Source organism: Euwallacea fornicatus, chromosome 5 (assembly GCF_040115645.1).
Source record: "Euwallacea fornicatus isolate EFF26 chromosome 5, ASM4011564v1, whole genome shotgun sequence".
Lineage (NCBI taxonomy): Eukaryota > Metazoa > Arthropoda > Insecta > Coleoptera > Curculionidae > Euwallacea > Euwallacea fornicatus.
Window position 1 is genome coordinate 1,222,781 of NC_089545.1, and position 27,401 is coordinate 1,250,181.

At 39.0% G+C, this 27,401-nt stretch overlaps 1 protein-coding gene across 3 annotated transcripts; it reads left to right on the forward strand.

Annotated features, from left to right (window-relative positions):
* Window positions 1-26,853, forward strand: Cad89D (cadherin-89D). Of its 3 annotated transcripts, none has more exons than XM_066281931.1 (27): window positions 1-246; window positions 7,241-7,356; window positions 11,861-11,991; window positions 12,770-12,925; window positions 14,584-14,692; window positions 16,450-16,652; window positions 17,068-17,196; window positions 17,248-17,475; window positions 17,842-18,087; window positions 18,143-18,359; window positions 18,413-18,661; window positions 19,573-19,728; window positions 19,789-19,966; window positions 20,522-21,408; window positions 21,593-21,943; window positions 22,010-22,387; window positions 22,642-22,881; window positions 22,934-23,293; window positions 23,428-23,564; window positions 24,261-24,479; window positions 24,544-24,632; window positions 24,790-24,873; window positions 24,929-24,997; window positions 25,053-25,268; window positions 25,325-25,516; window positions 25,580-25,672; window positions 25,745-26,853. In XM_066281931.1, exons 2-27 carry the CDS (start codon window positions 7,302-7,304, stop codon window positions 26,034-26,036), a joined length of 5,664 nt encoding a protein of 1,887 aa, XP_066138028.1. In that variant the 5' UTR covers window positions 1-246; window positions 7,241-7,301; the 3' UTR covers window positions 26,037-26,853. The 3 variants fall into 3 exon arrangements, with proteins under 3 accessions (XP_066138028.1, XP_066138027.1, XP_066138026.1); XM_066281930.1 differs by having other exon boundaries at window positions 20,522-20,757; window positions 20,815-21,408; window positions 25,325-25,672; XM_066281929.1 differs by having other exon boundaries at window positions 25,325-25,672.
* Window positions 26,854-27,401: the final 548 nt, after the last annotated feature.

Genomic DNA, 27,401 nt, shown 5'->3' on the forward strand with positions numbered 1-27,401 from the left:
TGCTGCATGCACGCGTTATAACGGTTCCCACCTCGATCTGACTTAAATCGTTTTGAACTTCGTTGGAAATTCGTTTGATTGTTTACATCGGAGTAAATTGACGCAAGAAGAGACCGAAAGCCCATTTGGACTTGGTATCATCAGTGGAAAGTTGCAGAAGTTTTGTCGCATATTTCCTGCAAGTGAGAAAAGTTTTGTGTCAGTATCATCCCCAGTGCGGTATTGAAGATGTCTCTTTAAATGAAGGTATTTTAATTATTTTCATTTAAAACCGTAAAAATTAGTGCCTATTTGACTAAAACAACCAGGGTCATATGCGGTTGCGGGTACTAGTCATGGGTTAGATGGACAAATTTTTTTAAAATGTTTGTTCGAACAGAATAGACCGTTACAACGGCTCTATTGAAGTGAAAAAATTCAGTGGAGAGGTTGAATTCCATAATTGTACAGTGGAATATCACAGAACTGAATAGTAGCACTTGCCCACGATTGGAACCAGGATGGTATCCGCCCTTAAAGCCACCCTAAGTCTTGGTGAAAGTATGCTGTATAAACTCAAAGTATGCAGCATGCTTCGACTTAATAATGGTCCACTTCATGTTACACAGAATGCATGTGAAATCTCAGAACTTGGAAGAGAGTGATTAAATTTCAATATGCTCATTTTTCCCTTTAAAGAGGTTCTTGGTATGACTTTGGGTTTTTGAAGGTTTAGTGATTTTAGGTAACGTCTTTAGGAAGATTTTTTTGTTATTTTGCTCCGACCGCAGTGACCTCTCCATCGGCCACTTCTGAATTGAGAAAATAAGTTGAAGTTCTCCTCAATTTTTAATTAAAATTTTCACATGAAAATTATCTGCATTTATCATTCCTCGCAAATTGTTGAGGAAGACGTTTCCTTTTAGTCTGTAATTTGTTGCAAATATTTACCTGATGCAGTTGCCATGCTAGGAGGTCCCTTATTTCACTTGGTTTCCTCGTAAAGCTTTCTTTTTCGTTTTGGTTACGTCGCCAACAGTTGTAGATTGTCGGTACCTCCTTTATACTTATGTTATTTTCAGGCTCGCTATCAATTTGCAATTCTTGCTTAATACCAGAACCTTCAGGAAAAGAGCCTATTTCGTTAGGTCTCTTCATTTTTCTTCCTCACATATCTCCTGGGAAGCTTACGAAGCGACTCTGGAAGTGTGAATTCTTTCCCTCGTCGTTGGTATTCACGTTTTTTGCACGATTGTTGACTCTTGTTATGTCGCAATCAGGTTTTTTCCCTTATCATATCCAATGGGGGTGCGAGAATACGTTTTTCGAGCACACAAGTGGCAATATTTGTTTAACTTTGGACCCTATTTTGGCAATTTCAAAGCGTCCGCGCCTGATTTATCGTCAAAGCAGAAACCAACAATAATTTTTGCAGTTTTTTCTGGTAGAAAAATCGATTTAAGCGCGGCTCCGAAGAGGTTTTTACATAATGTGGTGCGAATTAACGCAGTTTAGATTCACGTCGGTTTGGTATTTTTTCCACGGGTATCCCATTTTGCGGTTATATCACTTAATAAAAAGACTACACAGTGCTGATAAAATTTGCAGGGCCCGAAAATGCATTTTTCCCGTGCACCGTTCGTAAAAGCTGAGTAGTAATTTTTTTTTTAATATATGTTAGGAACGCACGAATTTGTTTCCTTGAGGTGTTGAAGTTTTGCACCAGTGGTACCGGCAAATAGGAGTGTAATTATTTTTTAAATAAACCTAACGACATTAACCTTATTTTCATGAAGAATGGCAATTAAACACCCATCCAATTAAGAGAAAAAAAATCTGGCGAACTCAACAATATATCTTCGCACGATACAGTGGCGTCTGAATAAGTAAAGGAAATTGTATTTAATTCCTGGGTCAAAGTATATTTAAGAGCGTCGGAGCCGAAAACCTATTGTGTGCAACCTAGAAATTCGTCGTCTTGTGCAACCGACTTTAGAGAAAATTAAATTAGAAGGTTTTGCAATAGGTCTAAATTAGTTGAATCTTGAACCTCAAAGACCCTGGTCAACTTCTCCCCAGTGAATCTACCCCGACCACCAATTTTCCTTGTTAAATTTAAATGTGAGTTTTCTTCAACATTTTTGTCGTCGCTGACGTGTGTAGCGAATTTCTGCCAAGGCCCCATATATACATTCCTCTAGAAATACATGCAAATTTACATGAAGATATAGCTGACGCGTGGATCATAAAAGAAAGTGGTGGCACGGCAAGGCGTTAAGACCATTTATCATATTCAGTATTCAACTTGTAAATAAACGGGATGTTGCTTAAATGCGTTTATAGCTATGAATGTACGCAGATAGTATTATAGTAAATTTCTCATGCGGTATTAGCTCGACTCCTCGAGATCTACCACAATGAGATATCGGAGACGATACATCTGTTTGATATGGATGAATTCCGTTTTATTAAAGTTTAATAAATTTCTAGTAAAACTGGCTGTTACCACTAATGCGACAATCTCTGCTTAAGGATAGTAACGTCTGTATGTAAATTTCTTCAATTAAATATGAATAGTTACAGTCAGGGCCGGTCTCGGCGAGTCTGACGAAATGTTCGAACGCCGTCTCCCTACCTCCGAGGAAAATCGCCAACCAAGAAGGTCCACTACCACTTTCTGGTCTGTCGTCCAACTTCAACCCCCCCCCCCCCCCCCCTCCTCCTCTCATAAGGTCGCTATTGATAACTCTTACGAGGTCAAAATAAGTCGACGAAAGCGAAAGTCAAATATCGCAGTTTTTGTTAAACGTGCCCAGTTGGTTATTTTTGGTGTTCAGTCCGAAGCGTTCCTGAACAGTTGACCTTTGGTGCTTCAAAATTGGACATTAGCCATATGTCTTTGGGAAAAAAGTATTCGTTATTTCTTTTAACTTCACAAATTGAATTTGCATTGTTGTAAATTAGCTGTTAATTATGTTTTCTAAACAGTTAGTTTCTTCGATGGTTCGTTAATATCTTGTTTCGATCAATTCCATATCAATCAATACTATTATTAGTCCCGCTAGTTAAAGTACTATATTTTTTTTATTAGTCCTAATAGCGGCCTTATCTTAATGTTAGGTTCATATCGTCATTCGATATTGTCCGTTCTCTACACTCCATATGGCTGATTTCTATAGAAGTACACTTAATTTCTAGTTTATGCATTTCGCACGTCTTCTTTTTGCCATTGTCCAATAGGTTCGCATTCATTACATGAAGTGTGCTTCATTTCATATTTCTTTTATGGATAAAATTAATATACAGGAATCTATCACATAATCTCGCCGTACTCAAGCTGATATAACTCTTTGAGACTGCGTTCTATCTCATTCTTGCACCCCTGATCTGTGGTGATGTGATCATGTGGATGCATCGGTGTTTTATTCTAGAAAAAACAAATCGTTATCGAATTGTGCATTTAATCGATCATTAATCTCACGTTTGATTGATTATACTGGTCCAGTCATTCATTTTCGATTAATTTCCTGGGCAATTGGGTATCACCGCATGAGATTTTCAAATTCTGTCAAATCGCTGTAAATTTTTCTTCCAGTGCTATCGACAATTTCTCGCTCCCCATTCTTCATAGAATCCCGGATCAGAAGCGATAAAGTAAATTGCGGCTCACGTATTCTAGGGCGCCCCTGGCGGTTTACTGAGCGTTGCCCATATTTCACGCGAATTTATTCACCTGTCTAAGTGATGTATCATTTTTGTCTTCATCTTCGCTCTCAAGACCCAACCGGCATTCGAATTCTTCGGGCGGATCCCTGGCGCCCATGCCGGTCCTGTGCAAGTGCGTCAAGAGCAGTCCGTGTCCTCTGTAAACCGCTATGATAATCTTACTTGATGTCTGCTGAAGCGAATGAGCGATCCCCTTCAACGATTCCGTGAGGAATCTCGGGGAGAGTGCCACGTCCAGTAGATTGCTACAGTCGTCCTAGGACCTCGCCTCGTCTCATCTTTGAAGCTCGGCTTCTGCCAAGCAGTGAGATGTACTCAGTACCGGGGCAGGTCTCACTAGAGCGGTACCCGTTCCTCCTCCCTCCCTCTTGAGAGAGTGTTGGCGACCATATAAGGCACGAGCCCCGCAGGGCCTGACATCCATATCAATTGTGCCGCCCCAAGGGAGTTCCTCCCTGCTACTAATGCAATCGCAGACTTTTATATGGGGAATGTGTACAGTATGCGTAGGGAAAATATCCTCACAAAGGGAGCTCATAGTGACGTCTATTTAGTAGATCGGAAATATATAATTTTTTCTTTGGTTTTCCGAGCGGAAAAGCGTTTTCGAAAGAAATATATTCACTTGTCTCTTAAGGCAATTGCTCCTCGCGTTGCCGAGATACCGGCGCTTTATTGCCTTGAACGATATCTCAAGTTGTTCGTTTTGGGGCGCTCCATAACACTACATAAACCGCTTTGCTCCATCTATTTTGGTTTATGAGATACGGGGCTACTTTAATACGCATTGATTCCCACTTTCAAAATTGGAACGCCGATATCTCGGGAACGCGAGGGGCAATTGTCTTAAAAGATATCTCAAATTGTTCGCATTGATGTGCTGAATAACACTACACAAAGCGCCTGACTCTTTGATACGTGTGAACGAGCTAACAGCTCTCAGTTAGACGATTAAAAATCTCTTTTAAATGTTAATACCGCTATTATCAGTAATAATATACAGTTGTAGATAGAGTAATTAGCTGCCGCCTAATGAAATTCCTGTGGCAATCGCTTAAAGGAAAGTACTCTTTTATGCACAAAACCGCCCGGTAAGCCGACTTAGCACTCATAAAAATGTCAACAGAAGAAACATGTACCAGGAAACGTAACTAAATATTGAGCGATAGGAAGCAGCTTATCTATATTATCTAAAAATACCAGAAGTTCCACATTCAGTTGAGCTAAATGCGACTGTCGAAGAAAAAATGTAAATCTTAATAGCCTTTCTAGTGTTACACAACGCACAGCCATTAATATATTGCAGATTTGTACCAATTGTAACAACTGGGAACTGCCATTATTACGAAAAGAATTTTAATCAGTCTCTATGTGGTGTCATTAAGGTGTAAAACTTTTTTCCTGTCGATTTAAATAATTACAAGGAACTATGGAAACAAACATGATTTAATATTCAAGCAATCAATGGCTGCAATTACGCTTTTTAGGTGAATTAATGGCAAGATGTATTACTCTATTTTCGATCACTTGATTGTTCATTCCGATTTACGGGAATGGTACAGGTACGAACATGTGCAAATTATGCAACGATTATTACGAAATTGGTGTCAGGTGCTCAAAGAGACACGTCCGGATCGAGCATTTCCTTTATCAAAGTGCAATAAATAACGTATACGGCACCGTGGCGCAGCAAAGACATTTCACGCCACTGGCTTATGATGAATATTTATTAAATTCATGAGCGCTCATGTTTCTGATAAGCAAATATGCGGGTTAAATTGAGACAAATAAACTCTGTTGAGGCAAAATCAAAATCGATGGAGCAAGGAACAATTTCTTAAATAATTCTGGTTAGTTCTGCTTGGCTGGTGGGTAAATTAAAACGTCTAACAATTTACTTAAATTTTAGTACCAAATTCCTGCTTGTGTATCGATTTTCAGCTTCGGGTTTTCGGAATTTTAATTCGAAATTACTTGTTGCAAGGCGCAGGTAATAGAATTTTCTACGTGCCCTTGTAATTTATGGAGTGAAGTGAATGTAAGGTAAAAGCAAACATGTTGTGGGTTTTAAGGATGATAAATGTGAAATATGGCAAATCACTCATTGACATTGAAGATCGTGCCTTCCGCGTCTGTGACCGCTCCCCTTCTCTCCTCCGGGGTGGGTTCCCGGACTCGGGGGAGGAGGCGTCCAGGAGCCAACGCGAGAAGGTACGGATAAGTCTTTCCGCAATTAACTTGGACTTATTTCCATGAACATGTCTCGATCAAAACGCTCTCGTTGTAATTTGACGTAAATGTATACGTTACAGTGGTGATTTTAACCAACTTTAAGCCGGTTATAGTTTCAGAAAATGCCTGCGGTGTAAAAATATTGTAATTTACTTGGCTTATACACATTTTCATTAGGCTCAGTTGTGCAAAGTCAATTACCTTGCAATTCGATATTTATTGTTACATATAATAGATTGATATTCAAGGACGCTGGTGGATTTATTAGCTCTTTTTTGCACTGATATTTATGTCAAAACCAGCAACATGACAAATTTATCACAGCACCGAAGTACTAATTATTTGATTGTTTCCTATGCGTACTCGTAAACATGCTACGACGTATTCGATTCTAACAAGCTTTGGTTCCATGGAAGCTTTAATAAACTTGTTGAGTTATTAAAAGTTATTTTTAATAATTATAACGATAGCACTTCCTTGTTCATGGTTTGTGAATCTGAGTCATTTGCACAGTAATACATGTTAAAATTTTTATTATTTTTCATTAATCTGAACCTGGAAAAATGAAGGAAAGTCACGCACTGTAGAGAAGATATACGATTGACTACGCTCTGCGCAGAACTTTCGCTTTACATGGAACTAGAAATTTACAGCACGGTACAATAATTAAAATTATTCAAGATAATCTGCTAGGTACCGAATCAAAAACTTAATTAAAATGCAACTGTTCCCATTCTATACTTGCTCCGTGCTACAGGTGTTCCAAGCACCCGGTGGTTGGAACGTTCTGAGTTAACGCCCGTAAAACTCTGAGAAAACCACGAGGTTGAGGAGGGTTCCATTGGATTCGAAACATTTCTCGAAATCTGGCGAAAATTGAAACCTGCTTGAGTACTGTCAGAACCTCTTCGGCAGTGGTTCGGGGTCCTGAGGCGAAAATTAAAAGGTACTCCCTGCAATTGGTCGAGAGGCCACACCGCAACCGTGTTAATTTTTAAAGATTTAAAAAATCTCTCGTATTAAATTGAAGAGTTTTTTTACTGTTTTGAAAAATTGTGGATACAGCTCCAGCCGCAATCCACCAAACTCCACTGCTCCTCAGTCCTGAAACTAATATGTGCCCCAGAGAAAATTTCGGAAAAAGTAATTTTCAGATTGAACTCGCCGTGAAACGCCGATGGAGGTTTCCTAAACTGAAACAAAATTATAAACTTAACTGATCCCAAAAAGTTAAAACTCGCCTCAGAAACTTCCTGAATCACTCAGAGAGTTTCTAACCAATTTTTTTCATTTGAATTTCCAGGAATGACCGCAGGAACATCTACTTTCAGACGACAAACCTCAGATCCAATGACGCCGAGATAATGAATTGGATCACAAAATGCCTGTTCTTACTGACTCTAATAGAGGCAATAAGAGGTAAGTTACATGATGACCACTTCTAATATAGGTCAGTAAATCAGGGAATAACTGAAGCCAGCAGATGCAACTTAATACTTGCTAGCGGTTTATAGGTATCCGTTAAAAGATTAAAATCAAACGTATGTCCTCCTGATGGCTTCTCCAGATGCATAAATTCTGACATAGGTGCTTGTTTAAAAGCATTTTAATCGAATCCGAGCAATTTTGATAAAGCACTCTAGTTATCTTGTGGCAGGTTTTAATGCCAAAGTGATGATTACAAAAGTTGTTATTATCTCGAAGCATGTCAGGTTTTCTCGTCAGTTTTGGCCAGTGGGGAATCGCTGAGTAAATTCATTAGTTCAACGATTTCAATGTAATGTAAATAATTACGATAAAGCTACGTAGTCATACTTGGATGATTCCATAGAATACGGATTTCTTTATTGTGCGCTCTTTCACTTTTTCATATTCAGTTTACATAAGAGTTTTTTTTTTAATTAAATTTATTGCATACTTTTTCGATGATGTGTTAAAATCCTCGTAGGCTTTTACTTCCAAAGCCATTGGGAGTGTGCACGGAAGATGGATAGATAATCGCTCATGTAGTGAGATAAATCTCCCAATGAAGGCATCTCCTTGTATGACTTCTGAATGCTCTATGTTTGTACCTCTATTGAATTCAGCACTTTTTAGTCTCACATGTGCACGACGATGTATTGTTACCTCAGTTTATTCAATTCGGCTCAAGCTTCTCTACATTATTTCATAGTGTTAATAAGCTGGAAGTTTGCCTCGTTCCATGTTTAGAATATTTGAACTCTCGGGCTACAAAGAGCGAGAAGCCCAAGCTTCTTTCATATTTTTCTCTCGTCGCGATTTACATCATCATTTAGCTCACCTCCGGCAATTTATCTTCTCAGCTCGTCTGCATTATCTTGAAGTGCAATATATTCCTCTGAAGTCGTCGTATTAGGCGGTTTCATGAAAATGTGAAAAATGCGAGTTATGAATGCCCCGAAGAAGAAGAAATTCACAATTTTTTTAGGTTTCACGGCAATATCTGTAATTTTTCGTTTCGTACGTGACGCTGCAACACCAAGCTTCTGCTTCAGGCTGCCACTCTCGTAAATGGTCAAATTAAGATAGGTGAGTTACCAGCGAGAACGTAAACTCCCGCAAATAGGAGAGGGTCTAAGGGTTCTTGCCCGCCCAGAATTTTTGCCCACATTTTGGTTCCCCCATCAGCCGAATGCCAAGCGTGGTCAGTGATAGTCCACCATCTACTGCTGGTCTGACCAACTTCTGTGGATAAACGCAGGAATGACTTCAAACCACTTTGAACAAAAATCTTTTTTTATATATATAGGGGTAGGGAAAATGTATTTACGCACTTCCGTCAGGCCGTCGTTGGTGTGACGGTAATCGGCCTGGCCACGTGGGGCTCCGGCGAGCGGCAAAAAATTCCGACTACCCACTAAAACTCCCTTCCTCTCTTCAACGTTGTTTCCCCCCGAAACCGCCGATGGGCGTTACTTCGGGGTCGAACGAAAATCTGCATTAACCTGAACTAACCCGGTACTCGTGTGCTACGAGCGAAAATTCGCGTTAAATTTGACTGAACCTGCTTCTCATTTTTAAAGCTGAAAGCAACTTTCTCACATATCTTAGGGACAATAACTCCTGCTAAAGAGCGACAAACAGAAGCAAAACTGGAAGTTACGGCTCCTTCAGAGGCCCATTATTTCTGGTATCAGTCGCATTCACCACACTGGTCTTAAGTAATTAAGACGGTAATTAAACTTTAAATTTTAATAGTAAAATTTGCATAACAACAGAGTAAAACACAGGTTGACTGTGTACACAGCCTCATAAAGCTTATGTGAGATTATGTAGCAGAACAGCACTTAAAAGGTTGTCATCTTTGTAACACTGTAACTTTGTTTGCGCATTACGGCTATTTAGGCACAAGCCCGGTCTCAGCACTTGTGTGCATAACTGTAAAAATATTATTAAGTATTAATTATTCTTTTTTTTTATTTAAGCTCTGGTTAAAATTTGCATTTGATGATTTTCCTTAAACATCTAAAAAGAGAAATTTGCATTCAGCTTGCCTGAACGGAAATACCAAGAAAGAGAATAGAAGCTATTAGTTTTGTAGATATTTTAAAGACAATGCCGGCTGAGTATCTGGCAAAGGAGAACAATGGACGAAAGCTTAAAATTTAACGGTTTAATTACAAGATCTTCAAATGCATCTTCAACTTAACCTTCATGCTTCGGTTTACTCATACAAAATGATTGCATCTTCAGATAGTTGTACCCTAATTGGTTCATGCGTATCAATTATTTTGAATTTGGACAATAACTTAGAAGAAATTGAGGCAACGAATTAGGCAATATCGGGGACAAAAGAAGTAACTTCTTGTTACTTCTTCGCGTTGGTGTTTGTTATACAGTCCACGTTTTTCTGCTGTTCCTGCTTATTGTCTTATTTGGCAAGCAACTTTTTCTCACACGTAAAATTCCATTGTTAAGGAATTAACACCTAATTTAACTGTGAATATTGGCGTTATAACTTTGTTAGTTTTCAATAAACAGAAAATTCCATCAGTCATTGATTCTTGTTCGTGTTTCATAATCCAGAGCGTCGTACTTCTACGGTTCATTTATTCAGCGGTTGGCTCAGAAAGGGGCAATTTGTCGAATTATTTAATTGGTTGTTAGAAGATTGTTGCTGTTAAACGATCTCAGGGAGGCTCGAAAAGGAAATACTACGTAGCACGTATTACATAAAATATGGATCAATTAGTGCTATTTGGAAACACTTAGTGCTGTTGCGGTTGCCTCGCTACGTGGTTCATAGTTGCCGACAAGAGGACGCTCCGATTGTCTTTCGTTCTTAATAAACCAAACGATCCGTCCTATTGTCCAACTACGGCCCAATGGCCTCGAGTCGTACTGTCCTCAATCGAACTATCCATTACCCATTTTTTTTTCCACCATACCGCACTTATTGCCTTAACAATAATTACAAAGTATCGTTTTTCCCATACAATGGCACACGCGATATAATCTCACATCTCCCATTAAATTACCAGCAAATTTCCGAACGTGGTATCAATGATCTAGTTTCAATGGGACCGCCTGAAGCAAGGTAACTGAAGCAAAAGAAACAATCGCATATCCGGCAATACACACACGTAGTGCACCACCACACTTTCGCTCTACTTGAATACTCCTTGAAAAATCGAGACAAGGAATATAACAAGTTATTAAACGGTATGAGTTAATTCACATAATAGACAGGTACATGTAAATGAAAGTTTCGCAATGGTTGTGGTGTACGGCAACCAAAGGTATTTCGACGAAGGAGACTCGGGGAACTGGATCGATTTCGAAAATGAAACGTGGGAAGATCTATTGAATGATCTTTCCTTCAGACCGTCCACGTATATATGAGCATTTATACGGAAACCTTTCCATTAACTTGGAGCGTAAAGTCTTCCAGCGAAGCCTGTCCGCATGAACGTGGCGAGCCCGTGGTAGCCTTCACGTGCTAGTCTGTTTAGTTGGATGGTACTGAGACGGCACCATAAACGCGGTAAAGTGCTTTAACGGTTTTCATGTGAAAAACGACTACAAGTGAAAATAATTAAACTTTCCCATTACCCGCAAATGGGTTTATTGCTCCTTGTTACGATGCCATTTTTTATGGTCGCCCAACAAAAAAAAATAATCCGCCCATCACCGCTGGTTCAAATTTTGGTTCTTTTATGTGTTACGCGGCTTGAAAAGTGACGTATGAGGTTGGCTATTCCACAGGAGATCGATAATGGGTCGGTGAATGCGTTAGTGGCAAAGGGGGGCGAACCCTATAATTAGGGCAAATTACTTTTTCAGCTGGGCCGTCATAAAAAAAGGAAACGTAACCAAGGGCCATATACCCGGGTGCGGGTAATGGAAGAGTTTCATTAATTTCGCGTGCCCTTTGGCTTCCCCAATCCACCCGTTTGGGATTCATGTCTTCCCTCCTCAAACCGGCCCATGCCCTCCGCGAAAGGTCCTTATGGGATACATATTCATGGAAAACTTATTAAATAACTATTAAGTAAAAAAAAGTTTTTCCAAATTTGAGTTCGGTGGTGCGGCACTTTTTGCTTTGAAGTCTTCCGTTATGAAGAGCTACCATTATTAATCTAAATGTGGAGAAACGTGCTGTTAGAGTCTAGAAAGTGCCAAAAAGGCCATGCATTGGAAATGGATTAGGTTTCCATCCTGATGAAGACTCTATTTTGAATTCATGAAATTTTATCTGGTAGTATTTCCTGACGAAATTGGTGGAAACGTCTTTTAAGACGAACTGGTAAACCAACGAAACCTCACGAAAACTGCAGTACTCCTGCGATCATTAGGAGCGATCCTGAAACAGCGGTAGTGGCAAAATTTGGGGGTGCTGAGTCTTCTATCGCACAGTTTAGTCCAAGAATGATAGGTCGACTAACTAGCGTGTTCGTTCCAGGATGCCAGTTCTATCCACCCGGGGAATACCTCAGATTTGTACGAGTACCAGAGAACTTGAAAATTGGAGATGAAGTCTTGAAAGTCGAAGTTTACCCTAGGAACGATCTGAGCTTGTTACCAGTGGACAAGGTAAGAATTTTTTATATCAGTGGAATTCACATAGGAAAAGGATATTCACAAAACGAAGAAAATGTTATTCATATTAAGGAGTGTACGTGATGACAAATTTCCCCTATTAATGCCCACATTGACCCAGTTCAATTCACTCAATACATAATAGGGTCGAAATATGTAAATGTATTCAAAGTAATAAATAATACAAGTAAAAATTGATTCGTGTAATACATCGGAGGAAACAAGACAATCAACACTACCTATTGGCTAAAGAAATTAGCTGGACAAAACCGGCAAAGTGCACTTTTCCTTCTTTACTTCTTAGGAAGTGACATCATTTTATCACCACTGCACTTGGTATACCGGAAAGTAGGCGAATTCAAGTGGTGGTTGGTAGTGGCACAGATTTGCCTCCATTTGGCGAAAGATTCGGTGTGGATAAATCGAGCCGATTGATTATCACTAACAAGGTCACTTTTGTGATATCTTTCTGTTTCACTTTCTAGCTGAATAATGAATTTAAATCACCTGTTAGCTCTTTATGTTCGCACAACTAACCAATAATGACCTGCAAACATAACAACCTTGTCTGAATGTGCATGGATAACAAATTACTCTTGCTAAAAATCGGGAACCTTGCGCGTTATGGATTTATGCAGAAAATTCTAACACATTTATTAGTAAAATGACCTAATTCGACTATTTGCACACGTCATTGCAATTACACATGTTACCGCATATCTAATTAATGAGTTCCTCTGAAAGTACTCAGGAAACAAAGTGTGTGTTTCAGAATGAGGATGTGAACTACTTTACTTACCGAGACCTGAACAGGACCACGGTAGCAGTTCTTTTGGCGAAATCGTTGGAGGATCTCGTGGATTCGAATACCCCTAGAAATGTACTTAAGTTTAAGTTAAGCTGTGATTACCACGATGGAGAAGATACGGTGAGTACCAGTATATCGGAAGAGCATTCTATCAGGAGGTTTTTAAGGGATTCACACTGATTGTTGGTATAATTCGTTCAAAGCCTAATGACTCGGAAGTTTTGTTGCACAATGCCCTGGTTTGAAATTCAAATCGTTTACGGGTATTACCATGATGTGTAATAAAGCTTCCGATCGCTGTGGAAAAATAATCAGCAGATTGGACTATTGCCATTGTTCCGCAAGTGCAACCAGACAAATTGAGTATTAATCTATGTTTTTTATTAGCGAAATTTCCCAGTTTTTCAGTCTGACAGCGATAAAATTATTATTTACTGCCAAGTTCGATCAGGCCAAATTGGTTACGCAAGCCGAGGACAGACATCTAATTTATCGCTCACACATGGCAAAGACACGTAGGATATGTCTGCCACCCCATTTCAGATTACTTTCCATTTTTGCTCCAAATCGGAGGTATTTTTTATTTTCACTATTATCAATCGCCTTGGCCGACCCATTCATCATCAGATACAATCTCGTTTTGCGTTCTCTTGCAAATGCCAATTTTGAAACAACGGTTGCAGGAATTGGCTGCTAATCTGGTTCCTTATGGAAAAATCTCTTCCATGTAAAGCTTATAAATTTTAATACGTGTTGCAATGGATCTATGAGAAATTAACTAGAAGGAATATTAATTAACCAGTACTTGAGTTACTTGCCGCCTTAATTCGAGTAAAATGGAATTTTGATTATCAGCTTTCGATACTTGCAAGTAACCTTAATTATTGCACCATGATTCTTGATGTTTTTTTTTTCTTCAGTGTGCTCAATAGGTCTTCATCAGACGGAAAAAAATGTCTTTATATTATACCCAGATCGCGTGGCATGAGGTCAAAGAGACTAACTACTGAAGGCACATTAGGGAAAGCCAAAAAGCTATGCTTCAAAAATTGTGATAATTTCATGGTTACTTTGTAATTTAAATTTGATGCATTAGGTAATTACTTGCCTCAAACGAGTTCTACTTTTCAGCATATTGCGGACATGCTGTATCTGATTTTGATCTAATGCCTTACTGTTAAGAGCGGTCAGTTCAAAAGGGAAAGTTGACTTATCACAAACATGTTCAGTGTTATTGCTCATAAACTAGACTGCTAATGGCGTTCTAGGAAGCTTGATCACTATTTTTTCTATAATTTGATCTCACGTGGATGATACGGGTGGGCAGAGCATCTTGATCTCATGTTAAAGTGATACCGAACATTTGGGGTGTAGCACCAAACCGTTTTAATAAGTATCTAGCAAACGCACCTGACAATATGGGGCAAATCATTAGCATGTTTTGAAAATGGTGCCGATTGGTGTAGTTTCGGTTCGAGTGTGAACTTTTACCTATTGAGCGGAGGCCTTGTCGAGATCCAAATGGCATTATTGAAGCTCCCAGAGAGGAGACCTCCGTTCATCATTTACTCCCCCTTAAATTGCTCAACTAAGTACATCTTGTAACAGTATGACGGGTATCTGAGAAACACGCAGGTACATTTCAAGGACACTCGCCCGAAAATTTCCATTTGCACCTACACCTCACGGAACATTTTTTTTCATATAAATTTGTAAAGTTTCCACATACGAGACAAATGTATTTATCCATTTGGCTATTGAAAATTGTATCCCTTTAGATTACTTCATCGCTGTCGATAACCGTATACGTGGAAGATATCAACGATCACTCACCAACGTTTCTCGGAGCACCTTATCAAGTGGAAGTTGATGAACTTTTCCCTGTGGGTAAGTCTATCGCTGTATTTAAGGTGAAAGTGCCCACCTGCCAGAAAAAAAATTTTTTGATTACCGATTACTTACCAATACAAAATTCTAGGTGTGGGATGGGGAACTAATTGCCCATCGAGCTATTGATAAATTTTTGCAATTCTCTTGCTCCCTTAGTCGCTTGCCAATGTCTGATCATACAAAAACAATGCAAATTAAGCTATTTCAATACATTCTCGTCAATTTCAAATACCGAACAACTACCTATTTTCAGTTAAACCAAACTGTACAATTTACTTCCGATATTCCAATAACAGCGTAATTCCCCATAATTGACGGTTATATCTAGCGGAGAGACAAATGCTTACAGTCTAACGGTTACTTATCTATTCAAAAGATTGATATATGGTGGTACTACAGGAATGTTTCATAGCGCAGTTGGGTGCTTTTTTCCATAAAAAACAGAATTTTTCCTAGCATAAAATCCTAGTTAAACACACCCGGCGCCATCCTGGTTACCAGTGATTGTGAACGGTGCTGGACGAATCATTTTATGATAGAATTCATAAATTATACAGTCAATAAATCATACAATTAACATATTGAACAGCAGTTTAAAATTCAACTGTCCAATAAAATTTAACATACAAATTCTGAAACGGTGCACCATATTAAACTTCGGTACTTTTTATGTTGGTAAATTACTGCCCAACCGCTATTAATTTCAGTTTAATTGGATTGATATCGCCAATTACCGGGCGATTAATAATTACCGGTAGTAACAGCGTAAAAATTAATAGGGGTGCGGCTGTTAAAATTTATATGCGGGTGCTCTATGTACCCAACTTATTTATGTTGCGTTAAATAATAACTATCAAATTAATCGGTGAAATTGTAGAGATTAGATTGGATGGGCTTTTGTATCCTGAAGTACTTACTTGCCAACTTAGGAGTACCTCCTAGTTGACGCTGGAACCAAGTACTTATACGATATATAAACCAGTTCCGCAGATATCTCCAAGTGCAAAAACCGTCTTTATGACGAAAGAGATCCTCGATGCACGTATCTGCCTCAATCCCAGCAACTGGTCTGAAGACTCCTCTTTTGCATCTCAGTGCCAAGAACTATCCTCATTAACTATCGAAATGTGTATGAGTACTACTTCCGAATTTTCGTTCGTGCTGTCGCGTAATCGCCAGAGCATGGAGCGCCCTTGTCTTGACCTCCACATGGCTAATCTTAGACATGAGTACGTTCTTATAAGTCTTAATTACTATACCTACTTGTAAAGAAGTCGATTTGCACGGGTGCATTTCTAGACGAAGCTCGACCTGATGTGATTGTTCGATAAGGGTTCTTAATCGCCTCGTTCCTCTCGATGGCTGAGTCAATTTATCATTTTTGAGCTTATTATCTTGCTCCATGATAAGACCAAAGGAGACAGTACTGGAACTTGTTATCGGAAAATCGTTTCCTGAAACTCCTTGTTTCCTCACACGGGAAACTTCCTCCTGCTGAGGATTCCTGGGCAAGCTGCGCCCGTACATCGAAATCGCGCCCTCATTACTCATCATTTATAGGCGTTTATTGCCTCCGACAAAACCCAAACACTCAGCCCTCAAGTTTAATAAGTTGGAATTTTTCCCGTTGTTGCGTGACGCATTGACCTAAATTAATATTATTTCCAGGCTTCAACGCAGCTGTAATCCCATTGTCAACAGTGCCGAAATTCTGAAGAGTTTTCCATTAAGATTGATAAATTATTTTATTCCAGGGCTTACATTGTTCCGGGGAATTCGTGCGATCGATCGAGACAAACCAAATACCCCAAATTCCGACGTGCAATTCGCAATTGTAGCCGGAAATGAACGTGGAAAATTTGCTTTGGAGAGCAGCCATCAGCCAGATGTAATTCTACGTAGAACTCTGGATTTCGATGCTGGAGATAGAGATTTCGTTTTAACCATCACTGCAACGGTTAGTAACGTTATTTGGTTCCTCCCTAATTCTCTCATTACGCAATATTTATGAACTAAATTGTAATTATTTATAATACTTTCAGTTCCTTCTCTCTGGTTGTTCGGCTCCTCTGAGCTTCTAATCTGCATGATTACGGTTACATAACGAAAACATAAATGATCTCTTAATATATAGTTCTTAATTAGCACTTTTGCATCAAGAAGTGAATTTGTTAATTTTTTAAATGTTAGCAATACAAGTGAAACGATGTTACTTTCCCTTTAAGTGCGTTTTATCATCTTTGTCCGTATTTTATCGCCGACAATAATTAGAATTTCCTTGAGTACGATTTAAACGAGTTGAATAACTTCTTTATATTTTTTAATGTGTATAAACAACGGGAAAGTGTTGTTAGCACGTGTTTATGGTTTAGGATCGTGGGAGTCCGCCGAGAAACACCAATACAACATTGAAAATAAAAGTCAACGACAACGACGATCTCCCTCCTAAGTTCACCAAGGGAGTGTATAGGACCAGGATTCGCGAATTTTATCCTATTACTGTAAGAATAAACTAATCGGATTAAGGCAGAGTGCAATTCCCTTGTTCTTAGGGCGCTAAAATCCACGAGCTACTCCTCTTCCAACCCTCAATCTACGCCTTTGACCAGGATTTCGCAATAGACACCCCCATCCGGTATGATATAATAGCAGGAAATGAGCGCCATCTCTTTTACTTGGATCACGTTAACGCGTCTCTCTTTCTGGAAAAGGAAATCGATTTGGATTCCGAAAGGTCCCTTCCAGGCAACACTTTTGTTCTACAGATTCAGGCCTCGCAAGTAAGTTCTCACCGAATCCAAGTTGCTTTCACTGTTCAGAAATTTACAGGGTTGAAACGTTAAAATTGGGTGGTTTAACCATCGGTTTTAGCGTGGTTAAAACCGTTTAGGCAAAAATGAGTTTTTACCACTCGGGTGTACAAAAATAAATAACACAATCTAATATGTATTATCGATGTTCTAATCCAGTTGGACGTTGTGATTTTTGGCCGTTTACGACCTCGTTTTAACCACTGTCAAAGCTTAAAAATTTCAAACATTTACAAATAATTCCTTGCACTTCAACAAATTCCTACATCAAACTTCTTCAAATAATCTCTCTTAAAGCATAATTTGCGATCTACGATGAATATCCATCTCCTCTAGGTGGACAATCCTTTGAAAACAGGTCTCGCACGAGCTGAAATCGAAATAACTGACCTCAACGACAACTTACCCGAATTCGAAGTCGATTTCTATAATATTAGCATCGTCGAAAACTTGCCAAATGGGTTCAGTGTCTTGCAAATCGTCGCCACTGACCAAGACCAAGGGGACAATGCTGATTTTTCTTATCAGCTGGAAGATGCAACTGGTGCTTTCAGCTTGAATGCGCGAACTGGCTGGTTAACTGTATGTTGCTAGTGGTACCAAGTTTCTAACAGTCAAACTTACCAACGTAATCCAGGTGAGAAACCAGACACTGTTGGACAGAGAAACTCGTTCCACCATCAACATGAAAGTGTACGCTAAAGAGAAGGTCCCTAATGTAATCAAAGATGAAGCAGATTCTTCTGTAAATGTGGAAATTACCTTGTTGGATGCCAACGATAACAATCCGACTTTTGTTCCAACAAACTTGTTCGACTTCATCATAACGACTGAAGCAAAGGCTGGAGACACTGGTACAAGTTCAGCAAAGTAATTTATAAGTTATAATGCTCCATTACTGTTTCAGTGGGTCAGATCCATGCCATTGATCCAGACTTGGGTAGAAATGGCTTAGTCACCTACTCTCTACAGAATGCCTCCAATAATAGTCAATCTTTCGATGTGGACAGCAAAACGGGGAAAATTGTAGTCACTCAAAGAGCAATTTCTGCTGGCAAACATCTGTTGTTTGTTGAAGCTGCAGACCAGCCAGTGAACCCCAGTGAAAGGAGGACCTCACTGGCTGTGATTTCCATTGACGTTAAAAACCATAAAGGTGAGCTTTTGAATTTACATCAAGGAGAAATCATTTTGTGTACATCATCAGCTTAACGCTGTTCGATTGAGCAGCATGTTCTCATGTGTCTTTCTGCCATCTGTTAAGAATAGGCAGATTCGTTGAAGATTTTCAACTGAACTGGTTTCGATTTGTTGCATTCCTGAGGGAATCTACTGGTTTTGAATCGATTTTCCCCGTTGCAAACTTGAGCTTTGAAAGCCTTGTTCCAGGTGTCGCCTGCAGAGTTCGTTGAGTTTCTCGGAAGAGGAATACCGGATATGATGAACAGATATTCAATTAATATTAGAGCGTGTTTAATTATTTATCATTTGATGCCTAATAATAGACTCATATATTGTCCATTAGATCTGATTAAATCGAATTAGCTAGCCAATGAATAAACAGAGTCATACTTTCCGCGTTAGAGTCGTTATCTGTGACCGCAAAGCTTTATCTTGATATTGGTACATTATGGGCAATTGCGCTCATAAATGGAACAGTCTGTATGAAGAATTTTCTTTCCGATCTTATGATTGTCCTTTCTATGTGAATATTTTACAACCCATGATTAAATAGTACAAAGTTCTTTAGATCGGGTTGACATAGGTCATCCAATTGGTTCGATTTGTTTAAAGTTAAAAATATTTGAGATCAATTGAGCCACGAGCTACTCCTCTGGTTAAAAGCTAACCAGTGTTGTGTGAATAAAATCCCTTTAAGAATTTAATCTAAAATTTAATAACGTCGTTGAAGAAATAAACAAGCTAAAGGGCTGTCCAATATAAAAAGGTAATTCTTTTATATTGTATAGCCAGGCAAGGCGTTTTATTTTTGAGAGGATGGTTTTTTCCTATTTACAAAAATAGTTCTCTTTTCAATTTCCCACTATAAAGACCAACCTTATTTAGGAGATAAGGACTATCCAGAGTTCATTGGAGCCCCTTACGAGTTCTGGGTCGGGGCTAATGTTGGAATGGGCACCAGCGTTGGCCAGCTGCGCATCACTGAAGTACCAGATCGGGAAGCCATTTCCTTTGATTTATTACATAGCTACCACGAAGGAGGTAAATAACCTGTAAAATTGTCCTTTTTTTGCTCAGATCCTAACCAGATAACTATTTCAGTGCCATTTGCAGTGGAGGAGAAGTCGGGTGTAATCACGGTGGTGAATGAGTTGAAGAAGTTCAGCAGGTTAAATTATGATTTTGAAGGGGTGGCCACTAACGATAGAGATTTAACATTGATTACTAATGTGACACTCCATGTCGTCGATCCTAAAGACGAGAAAACAGTATTAATGAAGTAAGTACTTCGTTACTTGGTGACCAGGCTGTTCTGAGGTCGTTCCTGATGTTGGCCCAAATATCCAATTTAATCGTGGGCCTTCTGAGCTACTTAATGGAAATCTGTGCATATCGAAGTTTAGATTGATAAATAAGGACGAAAAAGTGTCGGAAAATAGAAAAGAACTAAAAGATTGATTTTGCAGCGCAAAATGCGGAATCAAACGAAGTCCGATTTTTTAAACTTCAATGATAGATCTGAGAGCTGCAATTATCTTAAGTTATGTAGAACGTTAAGTCACCTTAAGATTACTTACAACTCTTTTTCAAAATGGCGGGTGCAAAATTAATTGTTTTCCCACAAGGGACACGAAATCAAGGTCTCGGGAAAGTGAAATTAAAGGCCCCTTATTCTAGACCTTGATAAGTAGATGGGGTTTCCCACATAATTCAGTGTGCCCTTTTGTATTGACGTGACCTGAAATCTCCGCTTTGATAATACACGCGGCGACGATTTTGCAGTAAAATACGTAATTTCTTTAGATAAATATCAATAAAATGCATTTTTTTCCAGAACTGGAAATAAGCCCCTGGAGTTTCACGTAAAGGAAAACCAGCCCAATGTGTTAATTGGTAAACTTGGTTTCAAGAACAACATGACCAGCAGCCTGAGATTTTCAATTGCTAACCAAAAAGATGTTACTGACATGATTGCTATCACTAGCGACGGTACTCTTCACACTCAACGTTCTCTCGATAGAGAGACCAGAGATGTTTATAGGTTGACTGTAATAGCTGAGTATAATAAAGGTACTTTTGTGCAAAACAGAACCACTCTTCCTCTACTTTCCAATAATAAAATTACAGAAAATGTGCTAGGGTCCGGCATATATCAAGTAACAATCTATGTGGATGATGAAAATGACAATAAACCTGTTTTTGAGAGGTCCAACTATGAGGGAAAAATTAAAGAAAATGCAAAGTCTGGAACCGAGGTGGATTTGAATTTCCCAGTTCATGTCACAGACAAAGACATCGGCCCTAATGGTCAATTCACGGTCACAATCTTTGGAATTGGCAGTGAAAATTTCAGGCTGGATAAGAACACTGGAAGAATCCAGTTTACCAGCGCAAGCTCGCCCTTGGATAGAGAGACAACCAGCATTTACAACCTGAGATTGGTTGCTAAAGACAAGGGTGGTTTATACAACGAAGCTAAGCTGGCTATACAGATAGAAGATGAGAACGACAATGCTCCTGTTTTCAACAAAATCGAAATTTATACCGAGAAAGGGATCAAAGTTTTGGAATATGACAGAGATGGCAATAGAGTGATGCACTTCGAGAGGGTGAAGAACAGCAACATCACCAAATTCATGCTAACTCAAACGTACCTCAAAGCGAAGAAACCCAAGCAAAAAATGAGTCCAGTTATCACGATTCCAGAGGATATTGGTGTTGGTAAGTGATCAGGGTGATATGCAATGGAAACTATCAATAACTTTTGGGAAACTTGTATGAATGCAAACCGTTCTTCTTCATTTTACGTCAGATTATTGCAAAATTTATGAAAGTTGCAGCAACTTAAAGAAAAAACTCGTTTTAACCAACGAATTTTATAGAAAACATATTTAAATTTTTTCAGGCAACTCTGTCCTGAAACTCACAGCTCAAGACAAAGATACAGCAGAAAATGCTGCAGTGAAGTACGAAATGGTGTCCGAAACGTACATTCCCAATGAAAAATCCTCAGAACCATATCATCTGATTCAGTACTTCATGATCCACCCCACCACAGGAGAAGTTTCAGTGGCAAGAAGTCTGCCGCCTGAATCCGAATTCAGACTCAATATCTCTGCGATAGACAAAGGACAGTTAAAGGACTATATTTTAGTAAGGATTCTTATTAAGGACGTCAATGACCATACTCCTGTATTCAAGAAATCTTGGTATAACTTTGATACTGAAGAAGCTGCTTACACTCGAAAAGTTTTAGGTGAGTTTTTGATTTTTTAGTTCAGCTATGCGTTGATTGGTGATTGTTGATTGATGGTGTTTTTAGGAAAAATCGAAGCCATGGATGTCGATTACGGACCAAATGCCAATATCTCATATGCGATAAAAGCTCATAACAATTCGATTATTCCATTCTCTATTTCAACTTATACAGGACAGTTGAGTGTCAATGGTCTGTTGGACAGGGAGACGAAGGATAAATACTCATTTCTGGTGATAGCCCGAGATAATCCAATAGAAGAAAGGTCTTTGAGTAGTTCTGTTAACGTGGAGGTTAACGTTCTGGATATCAACGACAATCCTCCAGTATTTTATGGATATGACGATATGGTGATCAACAACGAAGCGACTGTTTATTCGAACCATTATTCCCAAAATAAGGTTCCAGTGTACTATGCTACTGCATCGGAGAATAGCCCAATAGGTATGAAAGGAAATCTTCCTGTTGTAGGTTTTTATAAAAAATTGGAATAAAGTATAAAACTCGTTTTAAAAACACTGAAAAAATATTAATATAAATGCTCAAATCACTTTCAAAATACGGAAAATGAACATCTCTTAACATTTTCCAGATTTCCATGCTGCAGATTCTCAAGTGATATTCTTACAGAATTACAATTTCACCGTTACAATCTCTGTTTATCAACAACAATAATTTCTTACTATTGTTTTCGTTAGGTGCCCCAATAACCAGAGTCTTCGCCAACGACTCCGATTTCACCGGAAACGGCAATGGTCTAATTCTATTCGACATCCCCTTCCGAAAGGGCAATCCCAATCTCTTTGCAATCGACTCCAAGGAGGGCATAATCACCACCATAGGAAAATTAGACTATGAAACTGCAAAGTCACACAACATCACCATCGTGGCCTCTGATCTCGGGTCTCCGAGCCTTAGCGCTACTGCCCTCTTAATCAGTAAGCATCTTTCTTCACCTTCCAAGAAACATCCTTCAGCTTCCCGTTTCAGTAAACGTTATTGATGTCCCTGAGGACATTTTGTCAGCAGAAAGTCCAGTATTTGCCCATCGATACTATGAAATCGAGGTAGAAGAAAACGTTCCCGTCCCACTGAAAATCTTAACCCTAAACGTTACCGAGCCGTACAAGTCTCAGAAGCTGCGCTACAGCTTAGTGGCTGAGAAGAACAGTGACATCAAAGACACCTTCCAGATTGATTCACAGAATGGAACTATTTACATCGTCGAGACTCCGGATAGGGAGAAAAAGGCTCTTTATCAGTTGGTGGTGCGTCTGGATCAGTATAAAATGGGAAGGGATATGACGGTTATGGTGTATCCAGTAACCAATGAACGGTTAGGAAATTTAGGTTCGTATCGATAGCTTTGAATGTCAGGGGCGTATAGTTTCTTTTCATTCAATTCCTCCTCTGGTTTAAAGCTTTCAAATAAAAAGCTGGCTATTGTAAAAGCACAACGTCGGCAATAAAATTCGAATTTCCAGGTCTGAACGAGGTAAAGGTAATTGTTAGGGTAACGGACGTAAACGATAACGCTCCCAAGTTTATGTCCACCGGAAGACCTATTGTGGCTGCCATTCCTGCTACAGCAGGCTACGGGTACGAAGTTATGAGATTACAAGTAAGTTTGGGGTTATTTTTGTTGGATCCGTGGATTCGGGAAATTTTCATTAAAATATATTGGCAGTTGCCTTTTCGGGCCAGGATTCATGCAAAAGTTTAATTTTGGAGCTCATGTATTGCTGAGTTTATGCAGCGTATAATGCACAACACAGAAATGTGGCTTTTTGATGATGCCTGTTACAGTTTATGTGTTGTCCGATGGCAAATTCCAGAGTAAATTCGATCGTAAAAACGACGAAAAAACTCATGTTAATATAAGCTTTATATTCTCGAATCTTCCGTACGATACAATACACCATTCTCTCCCATCGTCGTCCAATTAATCCCAATCACTGCCTGCTCTTCCTCCTCCACTGCCTAACAAATGCCCATTTCGAATTACCGCCGACCTAGATAGGGAATCGAAATGAAAACGATCCTTAATAAACTATTTCATTAAAGGTAAATAAGAACTAAAGATCGCTGACCCGATTTTACGACCAATTATAATGAGAAGGGTTTGCTATTGATGGCAACAGATGAGATTAGTAAGGGCTACTGGTTTCTGATAAATTGGCCCTGTCGCCGAAATCAGGCCAAACGTTTATTACACACAAAGATAATAGCTATATTAACCAACAATGTGTTACAATCATGATGAGTTGATTAACTACTGTCACTCGCAAGAATTACGTTGATGTTGTTTCTCTTGCAGGCAACAGATCCTGATTTAGGCATAAACGGTGAGATCCGATTCCAAATTCTCAGCAGAAGTGAAGACGCAAATAGGAGATTTGCCATTGACCCTATCACAGGCCAGATCCGAGCCCTAGCTAATTTCAGCAAGGACGCAGGGAAAGTTTTCGGCTTCGACGTTAAGGCTACAGATAAAGGAGGCGCTGATGATGGACATAGCACTATAGCTAATGTTCTGGTAAGAACAGCGAAAATAATTTCACGTGACACTAACCTACTTGCTATTCTATTCTTTTCAACAGGTATATGTGCTAGACGAGCAGAAGCAGGTCGTTATGGTAATGGGAATGAAGCCAACCGAAGTGGAAAACAGCATTGGCAATATTACGACGTGAGTGCGATTGTATTCGAATTTGACTATTTTAAGAGGAGTATAAAGAGGTAGTAAACCAAAGAAAACTACCCCCTTTATATTTCGTATGCTTATTAATAAGCGATAATTTATTTCCGTTGGTTGGAGCCAATGTGACTGTAATTTTTCGTGTTAGGGCCTTCTACAATGCCACAGGACTGGATGTCCGTATCCGCAAAGTGGAACCTCATAGTGACCGGAACTTGGTGGACAATAGCGCGTAAAAATTTTTCCACTTATAACCATTTTTCCAACATTAAAACCCTAAATTTCAGTACCGACATGTACCTCTACGCTGTGGATCCATCCTTGAATACCGTATTGGACACGACGCAGCTGGAAAAGTTTGCACCCTCGTAAAGTTCTCATAGCCTTGACTGAATTATTCGTATTTTTCAGGGTTCTACTGAGAAAGCAAACTCAAATAGAGAAACGCTTGGATGGTCCCAAAGTTCTCTCATTGTCAGGTGGTATTGCAGAGAGGAACCATACGCGTACCCCTAAATTGATACTGTCTTCCATTGAAATTGGAGCCATCATTCTGGGCTGCATCATATTCATTGGAGCACTCATCACCGCCATATGTGTCGTTTGTATCAAAAGAAAAAAGAATAGGTAAATTAGTGCTTATAGTGCTTATCCAACCAAATCTTAATTGAACATCTCCACAGATTAAGGAGATATACTTCTTCTCTTCGCTATGGACTTAGCCCTTCCAAAGTTGGCCTCTATCCTTCGATCTACGGAGACCCGTTGCGTTACCCAATGCCCTCGGATATGGCATCTACGGATATGCGAATGGATTACACATCTTCAAGGCATGATATATCATGCCCTCGATATTCAGGTTCCAAATACGGAGGGTATAGAGAGCGATCCAGAGGATCTATTGGGATTGAAAAGTCCATAACTAGCCTTCATTCCAGTGGTCAAGATTCTGGAATCGCCGACGCTGCTGTGATGCATTCCTGCCAATGTGGACGTAGCAGTAGCAGAAGTTCTGGAGGAGAGAGTAGCAAGTAAGATTTTATAAATTTCCTTATCAGTTACATGCTCATTCTTAATGATATACTTGCGCCCACCCCATTCAGCAGCTACGAGGACTCGCTGCAGTCTCTACCCAACAGTCGAAGACTGCGGGATCCCACCCCAGCCATGCACCATCACATAGCTCTAGGACCTTCCTCCGCCCAAACTGGACATCAAAGATTGTCCAGAAATCGCTCAATTACCGAAGATATATTGGATGCAGGGGGACTACGCCAAATACAAAATATGACGAGTTTACGTGCCGCCCCTTCTGGAATCTTTATGAACGGACCTTCGGCTTTGAGAAGGTCCACTGAGAGGCTCATGATGGTGGGCTCGATGAACAATAATTAATGTTTTTGTTATCAAAATGTTTTTGACTTTCAAGAAACTAAGGGTCGTTTACATCTATTCGCCTTATAGTTAAGATAAAAGTGGGACTTGAAATTTTCTATAGAAGAAAAATTCCTTTCACGACATTGTTAAGAGGCGAATTGTCTGATATTAATGTTCTTTTGCGTGGGATGTTTGATGTTGATCTTAGCTCAGGTTTATGGGAAAGGGGTGAAAATGGTTTTAAAAGGATTTTAAGCTAAGTTGATTTATTTTACGGGGGGAATTATTAAGACTAAGGCGATAATAACAGGTATTTGTAAAGTTAATGCGAAATGTATTATAGATGTAAATAACAAATAGATTAAGTAATTTAGGTTTGTTGCATAAAAAACAGTTACCAATTATTTTTAAGGGGAGATACATTCATTAATCATGAACAAAATATATTTAGAACGAAATCTCAGAGAGGTCTGTTTTTTTTGTAGTCTAATGTGAGGTTTATAATCGAAAAATTTCTGAACTTATGGACAAATTTGGCAATATTAATGAGACTATGTCTCTCTTGCAAATCTAAAATTGGTTTATGAGGAGCACTGCTACCGGTAAATTGTGTTAAAATTCCCAGCATTCTAAATTGGTTCTAATATGGAATATGGGTAATCATGGTAGTTTAACAATAAATGAACAAACTTTTTATCAAATTATATAAAATTTTAATTTGTTTAATTTACTTAATTAGGGATAAAAGAAAAATAGAACAGATGACGATATGAAGGAAGGGATTTACATTAATGTATGTAAATTTGGCCTGCTGTGCAATAATATTTGTAAGTAGTAGATTATTTCAATAAACAATGAATTTAAGATTTTCGACATGAAGTTGTAGACTTTAAAATAGCTATGGAAACGAATGTAAGTGCATCTAAGAACTATCGAAAGGTTTGTGTACAAAACATTTTAAATAAAACATCAATGATATTATGTTGGAATATTAAAACAAACTACTTTACTCCTTCACCGCAGTTAACGATCTGCACTGGCCTGTTAATGATGAAATCGTAATTATGTGACTTCTTGCTATTTTTGATAAATCATCGCCCGTCCATCATCCCACTTTCCAAATATCTGGAAATCTATTCACCGCGAAAGAACAACTGACTTTCGTCTAAAACATATTTCAACATTCTGTTCCTATTGATTGATTCGTAGAACGTACCACGCCTAACTAAATCGAAAGCGACTTCATAGGGTCTCTTATGCTGAAATTTATTTTCTTTAAAATGTTATATTAATACATTAAATCAACTTTTACTGTTGTGCGTATGCAATGTATAGGAGAAGAAGAAAACTCAGAAGCGTCTGTTTAAATGTCGTTTCAATCGA

Bases quoted from the DNA above. Each gene is read 5' to 3' on its own strand.
- Cad89D (XM_066281929.1), top strand. From the start codon at position 7,302: ATGAATTGGATCACAAAATGCCTGTTCTTACTGACTCTAATAGAGGCA. The intron at 18,088-18,142 runs GTATGTTGCTAG...AACGTAATCCAG, and splicing joins CGCGAACTGGCTGGTTAACT to GTGAGAAACCAGACACTGTT. The intron at 19,967-20,521 runs GTAAGTACTTCG...ATTTTTTTCCAG, and splicing joins GAGAAAACAGTATTAATGAA to AACTGGAAATAAGCCCCTGG.